This window comes from Chrysochloris asiatica, unplaced genomic scaffold, assembly GCF_000296735.1.
Source record: "Chrysochloris asiatica unplaced genomic scaffold, ChrAsi1.0 scaffold00003, whole genome shotgun sequence".
Lineage (NCBI taxonomy): Eukaryota > Metazoa > Chordata > Mammalia > Afrosoricida > Chrysochloridae > Chrysochloris > Chrysochloris asiatica.
Window position 1 is genome coordinate 28,756,801 of NW_006408521.1, and position 19,138 is coordinate 28,775,938.

The window sequence follows — 19,138 nt, forward strand, 5'->3', positions numbered from 1 at the left end:
GGACCTAACCTCTGGTCCACCATGTTCAAGACTCCTCCCTCTATATCCTTGTCTCTCTCCCACTGGGCTTTCAAAGACTGTTCTGAAAGGCTATCCTGAACATCTTCTCTGAGAAGAGAGTCTTAAGGGAAATGCTGTGAGATCAGGAGTGGGGGAGCACCATAGCAGGAGACATTCTGTCTAGTATTGTGGTTTCTACAGTGGGGTAGGAACTGGGGGTGACCATTCATTTCCTATACAGGAGTACCCTCAAGATGTACTCTGCTCATTCCTTAACCCCCCCTCACCTCTGGTGATCTGGGTTACTATATTCCCAGGTTCTTGGTTCCCTACAGCCCCCAGGGCAAGGCTTGGATGGGGACAGACCTGGGAAGAGAAGGGTGATGTCCACCTGGACAAGGGCTAGAGCATGGTCCACCCAGGACACACTGAACCCCTCTCCTGGGGAATTAGATGACATTGTCAAAGAGCTGCATGGACCTCATGATATTCTCATCCTGTGGCCATGATGTGAAGGAGGCAGATTGGAGAAAGAAAGAGAAAGAACTTGTCAGAGACAGGGAGAGAGACACTAAGTCAAAGATAGGGACATCCAGAAGTAGAGGCAGAGCGAATGGGAAAGCCTAGAAAGACCTAGGGTGGAAAAGGAGGCAGGCTTCTACCAATGGGATTCGGTGTGAGGATGGGTTGGGCAAGCTGTACTCTGTCCCAAGGAGCCTTCCCTTACATCACTGAAGTAGGCCCTGAGTCTAGATCAGGGAAGTGGGAGGGGAGGGTCCTGTACCTTTTGACAAGATTCAATGAACTCTTCAATGGTCACCACACCATCCTTGTTCCTATCCATTTTCTGTAAGAAGGTGGTCAGGCAGCAGAACAAGAGGGAGAACAAGAGAGAGACAGACAGAATTCAGGTAAGTTACTTGGTGGGTTCTTGCCCCTACCCCTTCACTCCAAAACCTTCCCACCTACCCAAGCCAAGGCACCTGAAAGAAGCTCTCCACATGTTCCCTTGGGGCCTCTTCCCGGAGTGCAGGGTATGTGTATTTGCCCATCATGTCATAGATGGATTTCATGATGTCAAGCATTTCCTGTTAAGCCAAGAGAGTAAAGGATCTCTCCTTAGATCATCCAGCCTCTAAACCAGGAGACCTGGAGTCTAGGACAGATCTTGCCCTTTGCTGGTGATGCATATATAGGTCATGTTTTTCCTCCCAGGGGCTCTTACTGTCCCCATACACACAGCCCCCAGCCCTTCAATTGCTTCACACCTCCTTGGTGATGCAACCATCCTTGTTGAGGTCATACAGGTTGAAGGCCCAGTTTAGCCTGTCGTCTATGGTTCCCCGAAGAATCACTGACAAACCAGCCACAAAGTCCTGGGAAGGAGGCAAGGGTAGATGGATCTTCAGATACCTTTCACCCAACCCCTCTCTATATTTGATCTGGAGATCCTTGGCCTGAAACCCCAGGAAACAGGCTTGCTTAACCCACCTCTCCCAGCTCACCTCAAAACTGACTGACCCATCATGATTGGTGTCAAAGGCATTGAAGAGAAAAGCGGCGTAGGTGCTGGAGTCTGTAGAGTGAGTGTGGAGAAGTTTAGCTTCCAGACAAGAGAACTTCCAACCCCTGTGGGGATCTCCCCAGCCCCTCCAGAACCCCCTCTCCCACTTGACCTCAAAATGGATAGCTGCAATATGACAGGCCTTGCCACCTCACCTCCTTGAGGAAAGAACTGGGAGTAAATCTGCTTGAAGTTCTCCTCATTGACAATTCCACTTGGACATTCCTGTGAGGAGATAGACCAGGCTGAGTGCAGACAAAACCCCTTTCAGTTGACCCCCCATCTTCCATGCTCAGAGACTCTTATCTTCATGCTTCCAAGGGACTCACCATGCAGCTCTTTGTACTAAAAAGCAAGACGAAACCCTAAACTAAACTGGAAATACACGGTTTCTTTGCTGACCCCCACCCCAGAAGTTCAGTCTGGTGGGCCTCCCTGCCCCGGTTTTCACAATTCCTGGGAAACCCTGGATAAGCAAGCCCAGCCCCAACTTGTACTCACATTCTTGAAGCCCCGATACAGGACCTGCAACTCCTTTCGTGTGAACTTGGTTTGCTCCTGCAGCTGCCTCAGACCCTCGGGTCGGTGACATACAGTAACCAATTCAAATTCATCCTCCACACTGTCTGCGGGGAGCAGTGAGGGGGACAGCAGAGCCTCAGCACCCAGCCTCGCGGCCCATGCATCCCTATTCAGAATCATCTACCCCTCCATCCCCCACTCTCCATGGCTGGAGTCGGCCGGTTTCCTGGACGCCCCCCACCCCCAGCAGAGCCAGGGAAATCAAGGCAAGCAGAAAAGACACTGGTGAGCTTTGAGGTCTATCAATGGGCTCAGTCCAAGGCCAGACCTGGCCCCAAAGCCAGGAATCCGACTCGGCGCTCACCCCTAGACCCTTTATCTCTGGTTGGAGGGGAAGGCCCCCCGTCCCATCTTTGTCTAAGAAAATGAGCAGCAAGAAAAATGGACTTGACAGCAGACATCTGAAAGTCCAAGTTTCAGGCCTTCTCTGATCTCGGATCCCAACTCTAGCCTAGCCCCTCCCAGAGTCTCCGACCCAGACAAGGCCTGTCCTTCCCGCCCAATTCCCAGCCATGCTCCACCCAGCCCAAGCCATGCGCCCAAGCCCCGCCCAGCTCCAGCCAAGCCCTGCTCAGAATCCCGCCTCTGACTAAGTCGAAGCAAGGGCTCCACCCCTGCCCCCACCTCAGCCACGTTCCAGGCCCCAACCCTTAGTCCCCAAGCAAGTGCCCCCCCAGTGCTCCCGAAGCCCCCTCCCGCCCCCTCCAGGAGAGTAAGTCACCTGGGTCCAGCGGACGGGGTCTGTATGGGTGGAGGGAGGCTGGGGCGGCTAATGCTGAAGGGAGCGAACTGTCACCGAGAAAGCGGAAGACCCGGGCACTGCAGACACACACCTGGCCCCTCACACTCAGTAAATCTCACACACCTGAGTGTTACAATGCACACACCCCAGCCCTGCGCGCAAAGGCACACGTAACGAGCACAGACATACACAAAACAGACCCCACGCACACATGCTTGTGGAATCCACGCCCCCTCCTTATTCTGAATCTCCTCTTGTATGGGACCCGGTAGCATCAAACAACAATACACTCAATACTTATAAAAAGGGCCTTCATAGTTTGCAAAATGCAGTATGGTCCTATGAGCTGAACAAGACCAGCTGAGGACTCTTAAGATTTAGAGACAAGGCGAGATCACTCAATTCTAAGTCACTCAGCTAGGGGCCGTACTGGAATTAGAAAAACAACGGAGGGCTACGTCCTCTACACCTGCATCCATCCTGCTGGTGACATACATTTCGAGGCCCAGAACATACCTAAGATCCTGGTCCCGCCCCCGTCACACTGACCACACCCACACAGGCTCAGGCCTCGGCCCTGCCACGCTAGCCACGCCCAAACACTCCGTCCGGTCAGATTCTCAGACCAGGGTCACCCACAGGCACTCTGGCCCGCCCGAAACTGGCCACGCCCATACATTCAGGCTTCATCAGCGCGCACAGTGGTTAACGCACCCTCACACTTGGGCTGGGCCAGTGCTTTGCCCACCCCCTGACACACTGGCCACGCCCACACGCACTCGGGCCCCGCCCCCGGAATCACAGGAGAGGCACTTGCTTTCACTGACTGAGGGCAGAGCTTGGGGCCCGCAGCACGGCAGCAGCTTGAGGAACCGCTGCTTCAGCGCTTTTTTAGTGGGCCCTGGAGGGTGGCCTGAGAAGAGAGAAGACCCCAGGAAGGCACATTAACCCCCATGGTCCCTCTGTCCCCTGTCCCCTCCCCACCAGTCACGAGGGCAAAGAGCTTTGAAGGGGACTGGGAGTGGAATGGCAGGGTACAGGGGACCAGGTTAGGGGAGCCTAGTGACCATAGTGGGTCCCACGAGTCTGGAAAAGCCATCAAGGAGTCTAGGCACTTTGTATAATGGGACGAAGCCTGGTGACATAATGACCACAAGCAGGTTGGGGGCAGTGGCTCTAGTGCCATGGGTGGATGGATCTTTTAGAGAGAGGTTCAACTCAGGGACTGCCTTATCTGTCTCTCTCACACATACAGTAGCAGGAATATAGAGTGAATACTCACATAAAATGAGAAATCACTTGAGGGATGCTAGACAGCAACAGCTTGATACTCAGTAACTCACTCACATCTGATGACTTTAGCAGGCCCCAAAACACACAAACGCACTTTGACCTAGCACTCGTTAACACAACACATACTAATAGGACCTAAATAAAACGTGATACACACACATAGGAACCTATACAGGTCATCTTAAACACACAGGGCATGATCAAACCGAACACACAATGGCCCTAGACCTTAGAGACACAGTATAACAAGGACACTATGACACATATACTGTGACCTCATAACATTATGACATGCAAATCAGGGTTACCATGACAACCACCCAGACTATATTATGACTGAGGTGCTCGTGACATCCAGTTACCTAAGGCTCTATGTACTTCATTCATAGAGCCTGCATTTGTCCTTAGCCTTTCCTTTCTCTAACCCTTCATTCCAAGTGACCCAGAATCTTTCTGTCAGAGAAATTAGGGTCTAATCAGCTAACTCACCCAGATGTATGGTTTGTTCTTTGAAGGCAAAATGATAGCATAATTTGAGGAATAACAGATCTGTGTATCTTCTAGCTGCAACCATTCCCAGATTCCAAGACCATTTTAAACCTGGCACATGGCTAAATGTGGTCTCAGGCCACTCTAGAAGAAACTCACCTTTGCACACCCACGTCACCCTACTAATTCAGGCCCTGATCTTGGGGAGGGGAAGTACTTCATGCAGTCACTGTCTTGTTACCCACCCACAGAAGCTATAGAGAAGTAGGAGGGAGGCAGTGGGCTGTGCTGGGGATCAGAGATCGATGGTGGCCTGGCTACAGGCCCAGGGTTCCATTAGCTGGGGCTTCAGTTTCCCAAAGCTGAATTGTGTCTGGGACCTGGGGTGGTGTAGTTGCCAATGTGTGTGTGTGTGTGGGGGGGGGTGTTGGGGGATTCCAGTGCCTCTCCCCTCAAGACTGAACCTGCCCCCAGGCCTTGGTCTCCTCCTGGTTCTTCAGAAGGTAAGATGAAGAGGCTACCTTTAAGCCTACAGAATGCCTGAGTTTCTCCAGGGCCTCTTTTCTCACCAAACAGTCTAAAGTGTCATAACCCAGTTGATTTCATCTTGGGAATAGATGAGAACAAACTCAGCTCAGTCTCCCTAGTTCATTTAGGTCCGACTCCCTGCTCCCCTTCTATCCCAATAAATGTAGTAGAGGGTAGAGGGTGGACTAGGAGTTTGCTACTCTTAATGAACCCTAGGAAGTCCTGGACTGCTACCAAGAGGCCAGAAGTTCAAACCCACCAACTACTCCTCAGAAACCCTATACAGGGTCACTGAGTCAGAACCAACTCGAAGGCACATAACTATAACTAGACTGTAGAATAAGCAATTCCTGGACCTTCCTACATCCCCAGTTTCCTCTGCATCTTTCCAGTTTTCCCAACAATCATTTTAACAGATTCTCACGTCTTCCTGTTCTGAAAGGAATTGCACAGTTCTTGGCATGAAGAGGGGGGAACCCAAACATCTTCACCTCTAATAGCTCTCCAGAGTTGACTTATATGTGGAGGTGGAATGGAGAATAAATTTCTCACTACTGATGTCAATGCCTTTAGGTCCTGGGACAAACAAGGGAAGCCAACCCACCCCTAACCAAAACTGAACTATAAATGTTTCATTCATAGTGTTCCCACTCTTGTCCTTCCAGACTTCATCCCCACCCCAAACCTTGGGTAAAGCCGGTGTATCTTCAGGAAGCTCTGGGAATATCCATAGAACCTAATACCCAATGATACCTAGCTATACACTCTGTTCCCCTCAGGCATGCTCCCAGTCACCACATACCCTGTCACTCTGACACATGTAATCACATCCATGTCACATACACACATACGGTCACATACTTTGCTCTCATATACATGAACACACAATCACACCCCTGTGTCTTTCACACACTAGGCCCACACACACCCTGTAAGCTACCCCGGCACGGTGGAAGCTGTAGAAAGCCACACACATCTTCAGAGCTACATGGGTCTCTGGATCCCAAAGGGACCTCCCAGAAGGCTGGTATTATCTCAGAACTCCTGTGTGTTTCTAGACCCCTCCCCACGTCCCCCAGATTCTCCTAACCTTATCTCCATACCTCAGTCCCCACTCCTCACCCCTCATCACTTCCTCTAAACTCCCTCAGTTCCTCTCCTCAAGGCCCCCTCCTCAGTTCTCAAAGATGCCCCATCCCACCACTCTCCTACCCACCTGCCCCAGCCATGAGGGTGGAGCATTGCCCTCCCCAACCCTCTTCAATGCTGTGGAACAATTGTCCCTTCAGCCCAGACACTCCCAGACACCTGGGTTACCTTCTAAGGAGACAGGTTCAAAGAGGCCAAACTGCTCCAGGACCTTGACAAACAGAGCGAGGACCACGAGCACAGCGACCATCTCCAGCCCTTCCAGGTTCATGTTGGGCCCGGGGCATGGCTCCCACCTTGTCTAGGCTCAGACAAGCCAGCCTGCTGGCCTCACACCACCTCCCAGGCCCAAGTAGGACTGCCTGAAACCTCCCTCCACCTCCCTCCACATCTCCTCCCTTTCCCCTTCACCCCGCCTCTGCCTCTGCCCCACACGCCTCCCAGCCACAGCTGCCGCCTCTTCCTCTTCCTGAGGCCACCTCAGCCTTTGGACTCGCACCTCCTTGGGAACCTTCGGCATGAAGGATACTGACCAGGTCGGGCTAGGACAGAGGAGGAAGGCAGCGACCTGCCTCTGGTCCTAAGGACAACTTTCCCAGATATCTTTGTGGTTACTCTGTGCAGGGGAGTGGGGCAGTGTGGCTGTGCCCAACACTCTAAGTAATAGGGAGAACCTGCTATGGGTGTCTGGTGTTTTCCTGGGTATATATTCCTGTATTGGTCTCTTCTCTTATATGTGTCTCTGTGTATTAGGTATGTTTTACCTTGTCTATTAGGTATGTTTTGTGTATGGTCATGCATTTCTACTCTTTGTATATGGATATGTGACCTGAGTGTCTAGGAGAGTCAAGAATATGCAACCTGGATGTCTTAAGTGTGGATAGGGTGTGAAGTATTTATATTTTAGTAGGGTGGGAAGTAGTGGGTGTGCTGTAAAATTAGGAGGACAATCTATAGTTGTGTAGTAGTATCAGCATGGAATTGTCTGTGTGTCTGAGAATATAAGGCGGGAGTAGGGGCGGCAGTGACCTCTCCCATTAGGAGGACACCACCAGCATCGATTGTGGTTGCCATGGAGACTGTGGGGCAGGAAGCACTTTCTTCCCACAGGCCACAAACAGGGAAACTGAGGCCCAAGGAAGGGAGGATTAGATAGCCTGCACAGGAAGAGAGCTACTTGCCCCCATGAGGGGAGGGGGCTTATTTCAGTTGCTTTTGGGACCAACAGGTCCAATCTACCTCACCTCCACCCCCAACCCCACTGGGACTTCACCCAGGAGCTGCTAAAGCCCTGCCAGAGCTGATGGAGCAGCCCAGGGTAGGAGAGAAATCTGAACCCTCCACAGCAGCCACCCACCCCTAGGAGCATTTCTGGTGTCCCTCTCCCTCTTTTCTGGTGGGGGAGGGGAAAGTATGCAGGGCCAATGAGCTGCAAACAAGGACCTCTGAATTAATAACAACTACTTCCACTGTCGAAAACGACTCAATGGCACATAACAACAACAACAACAACAACAACTTCCACTGCTAAGGAGTTCAGGTAGCCCCTAGTGGTTAGGAATCAGTCTCACGGTCAGCAGTTCGAAACTACCAGCTCGAAACAACAACTTCCACTGCTAAGGACCTCTGGTAGCAGTGGTTGTGTGCCGTGTGCCGTGGAGTCGTGGAGTCAGTTCCGACTCAGTGACCCTGTACAGGGTTTCTGAGTCTGTAAATCTTTACGGCAGCAGAAAGCCTCATCTTTCTCCCGCAGAACAGCTGGTAGTTTCAAACTGCTGTCCCTGAGGTTAGCAGACCGATTCCTAACCACTGTACCTACCAGAGCTGCTTTCTAATCGGGCTGCTAACCTCAAGGTCAGCAGTTCGAAACTACCAGCTGTTCTGCAGGAGAAAGATGAGCTATCTGCCCCATAAACCCTGTACAGGGTCACTATGAGTTGGAATCGACTCCACAGGACACTATCACTTCCACTGCTGACTAACAGATATGCTTACAGACATTACCACATTGACTTTTCACAATGAACCTAATGCCCATATTACAGGTGGTGAAACTGAGGCTAAACTGAGACATATTCCCAAGATCAGGCAGTATCAATATTAAATTGCTCTAATAACCTTTGAGCCTGTGCTATAGACCACCACACCACCTCCTTAGAAAGCTTGCCCATCCAGGAGGCCCTGTGCATGAGAGTTACTCCAGAGGGCACACTCCCTCCATCTACCTCTGAGATGAGTTAGGCTCTCAGTCCAAATTGTGGGGTTGTAACTATTGCTCCTTGGAAACCCTATACAGGGTCGCTATGGGTTGGAATCCACTCGACGGCACTTGACAACAACAACAACAATTTTTGCTGCAGTTGAGGTTCACTGATCTGTAGTTCTGCTTAGCCACCACTGGGGGTCGGGCATCTACCTTGTATCATATTAGCCCCCTTTCCACAAGGACAGACTCGCGGAAGTCTTAGAAGAGAAGCCTGAAGAAAGGCGTGCCTCAAGCAGGCTTGGTCCTCTGCTTGCCTCCAAGCCCACGGTCATAGGAAAAAGTCAATTCGGGAGCTAGTTTTAATTTGTCACACCTTAGAGGCTACAGATTTACAGATTAAATCAGCAAATATCTCCCTTGTTGTTACGTGACACCCAGTCGATTCCAACGCATAGCGACCATGTATAGGGTTTCCAAGGAGCAGCTGGAGAACTTGAACCACCGACCTTGCAGCTCAAACGACTTTGCAGTCTGATGCATTAGACCACAGCGCCAGACCAGGACTTCAAATATCTCCCTATGACTGTCTAAATTCTACAACTGATGTTTAATTCTCCCTACCGTCATCAGCAGAATCCATTCCAGGCAGTCTGGCTTCCATGTCTCTTAAACACATCAAACTCTGTTCTCTCACTGTGTCTTTGCTCTTCTATCCTATAATTCATGCCTTTGTTCAGAAGCAGTTTAAATCCTCCTTCCTTCCCTCCCAAGCAGGCAGCCCTCAGTGTCCTCCCAGTTAACTGAATTCTGACTAACTCCTTATTGTTGTTAAGTGCCATTAAGTTGGTTCTGACTCATAGCACTCAATTCTGTATTGTTAGTGGGAACAGTAAAAAGAGGCAGTGTAGCATAGTAGGCAATAGCATGGGTCCAAGAGTCATATTCCCTGGCTTCAAATTAATTCAAACTTGCAATTAACTGAGCAAGTTCTTAACCTCTCTGTACCTCAGTTTTCTACTACATATGGTTGTTGTGAGGAATAAATGCATAAATACACAAAACACTCTTAGAATAGTGCCTAGTATAGAGTAACTGCTAAAGAAATACTTGCTACCATTATTATTATTACGAAGGAGTCCTGATAGCATAGTGGGTAAGTGTTGGGCTGCTAACTGCAATGTCAGTAGTTCAAACCCACCAGCCACTCCAAGGGAGGAAGATGAGGTTGTCTGCTTCCAAAAAGATTTGCAGTCCCGGAAAACCAAAGGAACAGTTCTGCTCTGTCCTATGGGGTCACTATGAGTTAGACTTGACTTGAGGGCAGTGGTTTCAGGTCTGGTCCAACCATTATTGCTGGAGGGACAGTGTGATTCAGTGGTAGAATTCTTGTCTTTCATGTGGGAGACCTAGGTTCAATTCCTGGCCAATGTACCTCCTGCAGTCACTACCTTCTGTTATGAGGCAGGCATGGTGTGATGCTGAACAAGTTTCAGCAGAGTTGCCAGACTAAGACAGACTAGGAAGAAAGGCCTGGAAATCTACTCTCAAAAATCAGCCAGTACAAGTCCTACAGATCATGGGAATGGCACAGCAGGAGGCAGCATTTTGTTACATTATACATGGGGTATTATTACTAACGTGGCAATTACTCCCCCTACCCCCCAAATAGATGTCTATATCTCTTAGGATGCACAAAGCACTTCTATAAAGGTAACTGGGCGGTGGGGGAGGGGCGGGAAGGGAGGACTGTTCTCATGAACAAAGGCTGGTTACTGCCTCTGTCCTTTGTCCTGGACTTACCTGGTCAGTATCCTTCCATGCCAAAGGTTCCCAAGGAGTTACCAGTTCAAAGGCTGGGAAGCGGTGGGGTGCATAGGTGGACGGAGAGGGAGAGGGAAGAGAACCAACCAACCAAATGGGGATGAGCTGAGATTTGAACCCAGATTTTCTCTGTGTTAGTCTCTGTCTCTTCAACTTGATTCCAAGCTCTTTGAGGACGAAGATGTTACAAATTGTGCCTATACAAATTCAATGTCAGATTTTGAACTGGTACTTGTGGAACAAACGTGAACCAAACATGGCTCTGGCTCCCAATACTGGGCAGGGAGCAACATCCCCCCCTGAGAGAGACCTGTGCTGTATATATATATATATATATATATTTGTTGTTGTCAGGTACTATCGAGTTGGAACTGACGCATAGCGACCTCATGCACAGCAGAATGAAACAATGTCCTTGACGCCATCAATGATGCCACCTGGCTGATCCATCTCATTGGGGGTCTTCCTCTTTTTCTCTGACCCTCCATCTTACCCAGCATGACATGCTTCTCCAGTGACTGTTCCCTCCTGACAACAAGTCCAGAGTATGAGAGACGAAGTTTAGCCATCTTGGCCTCCAAGGAGCACTTTGGCTACACTTCTTCCAAAACAGATCTATTGGTTCTTTTGGCAGTCCATGGCATTTTTAGTATTCTCCTCCAACACCACAATTCAAAGGCATCAATTCTTCTATGATCTTCCTTATTCACTGTCCAGCTTTCACATCCATATGAGGTTATTGAAAATACCATGGCTTGGGTCAGGCGCACCTCATTTCCTGACCTGCCTAGAGTAGTTGCTAGCAAATAGTAGGCAGTATTTGTTGAGTGAATAGATGCTATATATGTATATAGATATGTATATATATATATATTCACTCAACAAATACTGCCTACTATTTGCTAGCAACTACTCTAGGCAGGTCAGGAAATGAGCTGTAGTAAAAGTCCCACCTGCAGTTCTTTCTAGTTGGGAAGCCAGGGAAAAATTGATGGAGAGGGTGCTTTTTCAGCCGAGTTTTTAAGGATGGCTAAAACTTCAGTTGTTAAGGGTCGTCAAGTACATGTTGATTTACAGCAACCCTGTATAGGGTTTCTGAGGAGTGGCTGGTGAGTTTGCACTGCCAACCTTGCAATTAGTTCAGTGCTTATCCTACAGTGCCATACCAGGACTCCAATACTTTAATGTTAAGTGCTGTTGAATCAGTTCCTACTCATAGCAACACTGTATAGGGTTTCCAAGGTTTTAAATCTTTCTGGGAGCAGAATGCCTCATCTTTCTCCCATGGAGTAGCTGTGGGCTCAAATCACCACCCTTGTGGTTCGCAGCCCCGTGGTTATCATATGGTGCCACAGTGTACCCCAATACTTCAGTTGTTGTTGTTAAGTGCCACTGAATTGGTTCTGACTCATAGCAACTCTGTATTGGGTCCAAGGAGTGGCTGGTGAGTTTGAACTGCTGACCTGGTGGTTCAAACCAACCTTGTGGTCCACACTGGGGATCTAGTACTTCAACAGTTTGCCTTAAAAAAAGGGATCAACAATTATCAAGTCCATTTTGTATCCTGGATACTTTACATGTATGACCTCATTTAGTCTTCACAATAACCTAGCATGTCAGGTTATTTGCTCCTTTCTCACAGCTGGTGCATCTAGGGTAAGTAGGTCTTACACTCATTTTGTAGAATCACTCAGGGAAGTGATTTTCCCAAGATAACATAGCTGATAAAGGGTGGCTTGAGACTCAAACCGGAACCCATGCCCTATGCCTGCTCCCTCAGGATATCTCTCCAGGGAAAGGGTAATGGGGGTGGGGTGTCCAGGAGTCCTAGCTTAGTTTATGTTGGAGAAACAATAAGTGGGTCCTTCTATGGAGCCCTGAATGCCAAGCCAGGCTATTTGGATTGAATTAGGGGTCCTGGTGTGGAACTATAGGATAAATACTGGACCACAGAGTCAGTTTGAATAGCAAGCTCATTGGTTCAAACTCCTTGGAAACCCTATACATGATCTGCTATGACTATGAACAGGCTGGATGGTACTTAACAGGCACCACGGGAACGCTTCCTGTACCCCATTGTTGATTCAGAGATGGGCAGACTCACAAACCTGTAGTCGGTTGTTTAGTCCGTGGGCCCTCCTCTTCCCTCTCTCACCACCCACCCACAACTCTCCAAGACCTGACCCAACCTCATAGAAACCCAAGGTTCTATGTCAAGGCTCCTGGTGGGTCTGCCAAAAATGAAAGAGAATTGTTTTTCAGGCTCTCCCTTCTCTCAGAGACTTCTCATATCTCAGGGGCCTTGGGAAACTTGTCCCTTAGTTTTAACTCTTCACCCAATGAAGTCTTAGTAAAAGCACTTCAAGCAGAGGGAGGGTTCAAGGGAAGTTTATCTTGGGGCATTAGGTGGCCCCTCCCATGTTCCTTAAATCTCACCACTGAGATGCTACCATTCAATTCTTTAACTCCACAGTTCAAATCTGAGAGCAATTCTGCCTTGTGGGGGGACCTACCCTATATATCTGCCCCAACCCCCTTAGTCTAGCTTTGTTACCCCACCAGTGTAGAAGCAGTGAAAACTCGAAAGGCCTTCTCTCAGCATCCCAGTCTTACTCAATCTGCAGCCAGGCCAGAAGCTACAGCAGCCCCTAGCTGTATCAGGTGATTAATGACTTCCCTAAACGTTGGGGCTATTTTGGGGCCTGGAAGTCATGCCTGCAATGACTGAGAGCTGGCCCTGCCTGGCTGTAGCCATCTGTCACTAGAGACAAGTCTGGGCAGGGGGTTTGGGGGGAATGTGTGCTCTCCAAGAGTGGCAAACATGGCTCTGGTTCAGTCCCATCTTCCCCACTTCCGGGGATACATGGCAAAGAAAGGTCAAAGGCCTTGGCTACACTCCAGGGACTCAAGTGGATATTCATGGAGAGAGGCAAAAAACTACAGATTCCAGAATGCCATGGGACCACGCTGTTTTACAGTCAGGTGGGGAGGGAATACTGGGTTCTGTGGGCCCTGCTTTAATAACCCTGAGGGAAACCAAGTATACACAGACCCCATAATCCACATGTCACAAATTTCAAAAATTGAACACCATGGTATAACCTCATGAAGACTACACAATTACATGTGACTTAGAACCCCTCAATTCAACACAAAGGCACAGACTTCCAGTACACGTAGTTTCAGGGCCACAGAACCCCCAGGATTATGCACTCTCAGGGATGCACAGCCCCAGTAATGCACAACCCCATTCATCCAGACTCCCAGAAATAGGCAAAACAATGACATTCCTTATGCCATGCAGTCTATTCAGCCAGTCCCCTAAGAACTCGCTAGCTGAGTTCATATTGGTTCAGTTCCATTTCAGGATCTCTTCCTTCTGGATACTGATTCCAGTCATCCTAAGGTCCCCTTACCCTAAGCAATGTGCTTTCTTCCTGCTCTGCTGCAACTTTCCTTCTCTCATCCCTGTGAAGGGCTCTACCCTCTTAATTCCGCCTGCTTGAGTCTCCTCAGCCTTCCATGAGAAGCTCTACTCCATCTTCCACTACTGTGAGAGACCCTGCCCCTTCTTCTCTGAAGAGTCCTGGCTCCTCTCTCCCTTCTGTAAGGTTCTTTGTGGGATTGTGTTCTCTCCCCATCTCTGCGAAGGGTCTTTTCTTCCCCTATCTCTAAGGCTCCTATTTCACTTGGCCCATTATTTCGGGGATCCTGCCCCTCCCCCACTTCTTCATACCTGGAGACAGCGACCCAGTCACCAACTGGTAGAGAGATCGCGCTGCCTGCCCCAAAGGGCTCCGGCACCTGCGGGGGCATCGGTTCATGGTTCAGCAGTGAGCACTGTAGTCATGCTCCGCCCTCAAGACCTGGGGGCGGTCTGGTCTCCGCCCCCATCAGAGTGGGCTCTGCGTGGGCGGAGCCGAGGGCTGGAGAGGCAAGACCAGGCTTGCACACCTTGGAGCCGTTCCTGGCTGTAGTAGGGGTTTCACCCTGGCCCCATCGTTTGAAATGCCCACCCCCAATGTTCCCAGACTAGGGTGGGAGGCACGGGAATGGTGAACTCTCCTCATAACCTTCTCTGGGAACGTTTTCTGAATTTCTGGCAGGTAAGGGGAGCTGATCGGGATTGAAAAAAAAAGCTATAGATATAATTTTTAGCATTTATTGTCCCTCTTCAGTCCCTCTCTCCTCCTGCTGTCACTCTTCACCCATCATTTTGGCACAGATGTAAAGGGGTAAAAAGGACATAGTTGTCATGGCAACCCCTCCACGCTTCTATACTTTCTGTACCAATGGGAGTGCAGGATGGAAGAGGATGAAAAGGTCAGTATATAGAGGTGGCAAAGAAGAGGCGGCAGGGGTGTGCCCCTACTGGATCTTCCGGTTCCAAATCTCATAATTGTTTATGCTTGTCTCTGTTCGGTCCCAGCGGCTTCAAAGACCCTACCATAATACACTGGCTGCCAGCCAAATGCACCAAGGACCCGCCTCACTCAGTCCCTTCACCTACCCTAACCGCTTTCCTGGGCTCATCGGATTGAAACCCTTCCAGGACCCTCGAGCTTCTTCACACTCTTCGGAGAGCCTGCAAGACAGAGGACACAGTTCCACTCCCCCCACTGGATCGATCCCATGGTTGTGGCTGAAAACTAAATTTACCAGGTAGAAGTCCCCTCTTAACTCTGACATTCAAATCTTGCCCACTTAACTTGACGACAGCTTTCTACTCAGGGCTTCCCTAAGCCACATGAGGGCGCCCAAGTCCTGGGAACAATACTCAAGACCTTAAGGACCGGACTCCGGAGGTCCCGGGCCGGGGACCTAGACACAGTCTTTAACAACCAGGTGTTTTCTCTACTTCCGGCCGGAACAGGGTTGCCGCTGTACGCTGTTTTCCCCCATTCCACTGCACTGCCCAGACGCCTCGCCGGGCTGGGAAAACTGAAGGAGATGGCGGGGTGTGGTAGGGGGAGCTAGAGGGGGTTGCTGGCAGCTCGGAATTTTCCCCTCAAAAAGCCTCTTCAACTTTGTTTAAAGCTTGGGGTTGGAATAGTGGAGGGAGGCGGTCAGTGGACCTAGAATGTCCTCCCTGTCATCCCAATGGGTGGTTGCTAGAGAACACTTCGTCTCCGGTCCCCGGGAATTCTACTTGAATTAGGCAGGAAGGGAGCAGAACTTTGGAAACTCAGAAACTCGGACTCTGCGCTAACTTCAGCACTGAGGACAGCGACTCTTGTCGTTGTTAAGGATCCTAAGCACAATAAACTAAACAATGCGTGGTCCTGCGCCATCCTCACAATCATGGCTATGTTTGAGCCCACTATTAAACCACTGTGTTAATCCATCTAGTTGAGGAGCTTCCTCTTTTTCCCTGACTCTCTACCAAGTATAAGCAGCTCTGGTAGCATAGTAGTTACGAATCCGGCTGTGAACATCAGGGGCAGCAGTTCAAAACTACCAGCTGCTCTGTGGGAGAAAGATGAGGCTTGTTGCTCCCATAAAGATTTACAGCCTCTGAAACCCTGTACAGGGTCGCTATGAGTTGGAACTGACTCCACAGTACATAACAATTACCAAGTATGATGTGTTTCTCCAGGATCTAATCACTCCTGGTAACATATCCAAAGTACATGCATGAGACCATCCTCCCTTCTAAAGGGCATGCTGGCTGTACTTCTTCCAAGAGAAAGCTGGCCATTTTTCTGGAAGTCCATGGTATATGCACTATTCTTCACCACTACCATAATTCTCGAAGGCACTTAACAACAACTATAATTCAAAGGGATCAATTCTTTGGTCTTCCTTATTCCTATTCCAGCTTTCACAGGCATAAGAGGTGACTGAAAATACCATGGTTTGGTTCAAGTGAAACTTAATCTGCCTTGGGGAGGTGCAACTCAGTCCTTAAAGTGACGTCTTTGTTCTTTAACACTTTAAAGAAACGTTCTTTAACACTAAATCTTTTGAAGCAGATTTGCCCAATATAAAGTGTCACTTTATTTATTGACTGTTGGTTCATTTGGGAATTCAGAAGGCCCAGACAGGACCTCCACCCAGAGCAAGCTTCAGCACCTCAGACAATGACTCCTAGTTTGTGCCAAGTACCACCAGCCCTCCCTCCTGGCCCTGGAGTTCTCCATTACTTTGGCATCTCATCCCAATTCACCCGCTGTTATTGGATAAGCCCTCTTTTGAGAAGAAAGTCCCAGCTAGCCCTATTTTTATTTTCCATGTTTTGTGTGAGCCATCTACAGCTAGGATGCTGAAGATGAATCACAGTTCTTGACACCAACATTTCACCCTTCTATTGCCCTTGGGAGCAGGCATGCATTAAGTAGTATGCTCCATTTTATACATGAGAAAAGTGAGGTCCAGACAGGAAAAAATCATCCAGAGCTGGAACTCACACTCCCATTTCCAAATCCTGAGGCAGTGTACCTTCCGAGTGCTTACCCATTCCCACTCAATCAAAGTATCAAATACACAAGTAGGGAGGGGATGATTCCACTAATGGGGAGGATCAATTAAAGCAGAAAGCAAACACTGATTAATTAATGAGGTATTCATGATTTGGGGGTGGGGCTCAGTACTCAGGGATCCTAAGCTGGTGGTAGGAACAGCAGAGCAGAATGGACAGCTGAACTGGATTCCATCTAGATTGAAGCACAGCAATCTGGTCTTCCATATCTTGGGACTAGAAGCAGAGTTCCCTTCTGGGAGCCTTGGCACAGTGACTAGGTCCTCCCCAGGGCCAAGTCTCCAGGCACCATATTCTAATCCCCTCTTCTATTCCCAAATCTTAATTTCATTCCCCTCAGGAAGGACAAGGATCACAGCCTACCCCAAGCTTTGTTTCATCCACAGGGGTTACATGGAGTTCTTGGATAGGCTGAACAATGAGACATAAACAAACACATACATGGAAATATATACAGGGTGACACATTCACCTACACAAACACATGGAGCCACCTGCCAAACCCAGGCATATACACTTGCACAATGTACAGTTCTAACAGAGTTCCCCACAGAAGAAACAGAGGTGCCATGGCAGTCAAGTGGTTTGGGGGGCACATAAGGAGAGGCAATAATGTACCTCACCAGGCCTAGAGCTACCTCTAGATCTGAAGGGGAAGCAAAAAGATGTGCTTTCCTCAGGGTTGGGTGAAGTTCTGGAAGGGTTGTTGGAAGGTGAGGAACTTCAGTTGTTAAGAATGATCTGAGTATTTTTTTGGAGGGTTGACCCATTACTTAACGAAAGCCTCCCTACAGTAGGCCAGGCTCTGGGACTATAGGGTGCTCTTGGGAGTCAGGGTGGACAGCTGGACACTGGAGACCCTCCAAGTTCCCATCTGAGCTATTTGTGGAAAATTTAGGTAAGCAGTGTGGTTCAATAAAGACCACCCCCCATCTGCACCTGGAATCCAGAGAGGCAGCAAAGATCTGTCATGGATATTCAGAATCCTAATGCAGACCTCACCACACAAAAGTACACAATTAGCATCCAGTGCCAATATAACCCACTTAGTCTCATAATCACAAAAGAAAACACAACACACCTTAACAAAGGTCACCTCAGTAGGTTCACAGTCATTAAGTCTTATAAAGAGACTCACCACCATAAAGTGGAGCTCTGACACATTCCATTAGTCACATGCCACTTCATACAGAATCACACTCAAAGCACATAGTTTTACATACAACAGAGATACATGGTCAAAACCCCTCTTCTGTACAATCAGAATCCTACAAAATCTCACTCAAACATCTGATAAGATCACACAATTGCATGGCAACACGCAGTCGGTCACATGTAACCACATTCGCCCTGGCTGTCACCAAGGCCAGGGCACATGGCAACCAGATGGGAGGTGCACACACATACACACACAAAGAATGACACGCACTCAAACACGTAACACCTCCCACTCCAGACACCCTTCCAAGCCTGTGTCACACATGTCCACACCTGCTGCCTCTCCCACCTGTCCCCCTACCCTCACAGGACCGAGGCTTGAACCCCAGTGTCCTGCTGTCCAGATCAACTTGGATGGGGCCTGGGGATGGACCTGAGTATGGGTGGGAGGGAGTGGGCTAGCTGGGTTAGAGGCATAAGGGTCTGGGGGGATGGAACCCATCCTCCCTCCCGGGACCGCCCCCCCCCCCACAAGCCACCAAATTACCTGTGAGCTGGTCGTAGGAGCCGTCTAGGTCTCGGGAATCGGACAAACTCTCTTTGCGGCCCTGGCCCCGCATGGCCCCCGGCAACCCCCTCCCGTCCCGCCTGGACCAGGGGGAGGGGGTGCCGGGTGGCCGGGGCCGGGTGCTCACACGGCGCCCCCTGGTGGCGTAGCGCGCAGTCGGGGCTGGGACTGAGGGTTGGGAGAGTTCGGGTTGGGGCTGAGTTTGGGGCAGAGGAGGGGGTCCAAGGTTCACCGGGGGTAGCGGAAGGCTTGGGTAGCAGGTGAGCGCAGACCCGGAGCTCAAGTGGAGCTGAGCACAGAGCCTGAGCCAAGCCGCCTCTCCTCCCGCCCCCTCCTCGAGGCTGTCACCGCTGCCTCCCCCTTCGGCACTGCCGGGATTGGCTCCCCCTCCCCGCCCTCCCCGCAGCTCAGCTCGGGGGAGGCACCCGGGGAAGGAGTGAGCTGGGAAGTGCGGGAAGGGGGGCTGCTTCTCTAGCAACACTTCTCCCTTAACCTGAAAGCGCGGGGCTTGGTAGTGAGAAGGGAATGTGATCCGAAAGGCTCCACTGTGAGGAGACCCCC

At 49.8% G+C, this 19,138-nt stretch overlaps 1 protein-coding gene across 8 annotated transcripts; it reads right to left on the minus strand.

Annotated features, from left to right (window-relative positions):
* Positions 1-252: 252 nt before the first annotated feature.
* On the minus strand, positions 253-18,971 carry KCNIP2 (Kv channel interacting protein 2). Of its 8 annotated transcripts, none has more exons than XM_006831272.1 (10): positions 18,557-18,971; positions 3,706-3,801; positions 2,868-2,921; positions 2,066-2,190; positions 1,720-1,789; positions 1,506-1,576; positions 1,269-1,376; positions 984-1,088; positions 785-847; positions 253-497 (listed from the first exon to the last, which is right to left on the minus strand). In XM_006831272.1, exons 1-10 carry the CDS (start codon positions 18,627-18,629, stop codon positions 450-452), a joined length of 813 nt encoding a protein of 270 aa, XP_006831335.1. In that variant the 5' UTR covers positions 18,630-18,971; the 3' UTR covers positions 253-449. The 8 variants fall into 8 exon arrangements, with proteins under 8 accessions (XP_006831335.1, XP_006831336.1, XP_006831340.1 ...); XM_006831271.1 differs by having other exon boundaries at positions 450-497; positions 2,868-2,965; positions 3,702-3,801; positions 18,557-18,629; XM_006831273.1 differs by lacking the exon at positions 2,868-2,921.
* Positions 18,972-19,138: the final 167 nt, after the last annotated feature.

Excerpts from the sequence above, each read along its gene's own strand:
- KCNIP2 (XM_006831271.1), bottom strand. The coding sequence starts at position 18,629 with ATGCGGGGCCAGGGCCGCAAAGAGAGTTTGTCCGATTCCCGAGACCTA. Across the intron at positions 1,790-2,065 it reads TGTATCGGGGCTTCAAGAAT|GAATGTCCAAGTGGAATTGT; the intron begins GTGAGTACAAGT and ends ATCTCCTCACAG. Across the intron at positions 1,577-1,719 it reads CCAGTTCTTTCCTCAAGGAG|ACTCCAGCACCTACGCCGCT; the intron begins GTGAGGTGGCAA and ends CTCACTCTACAG.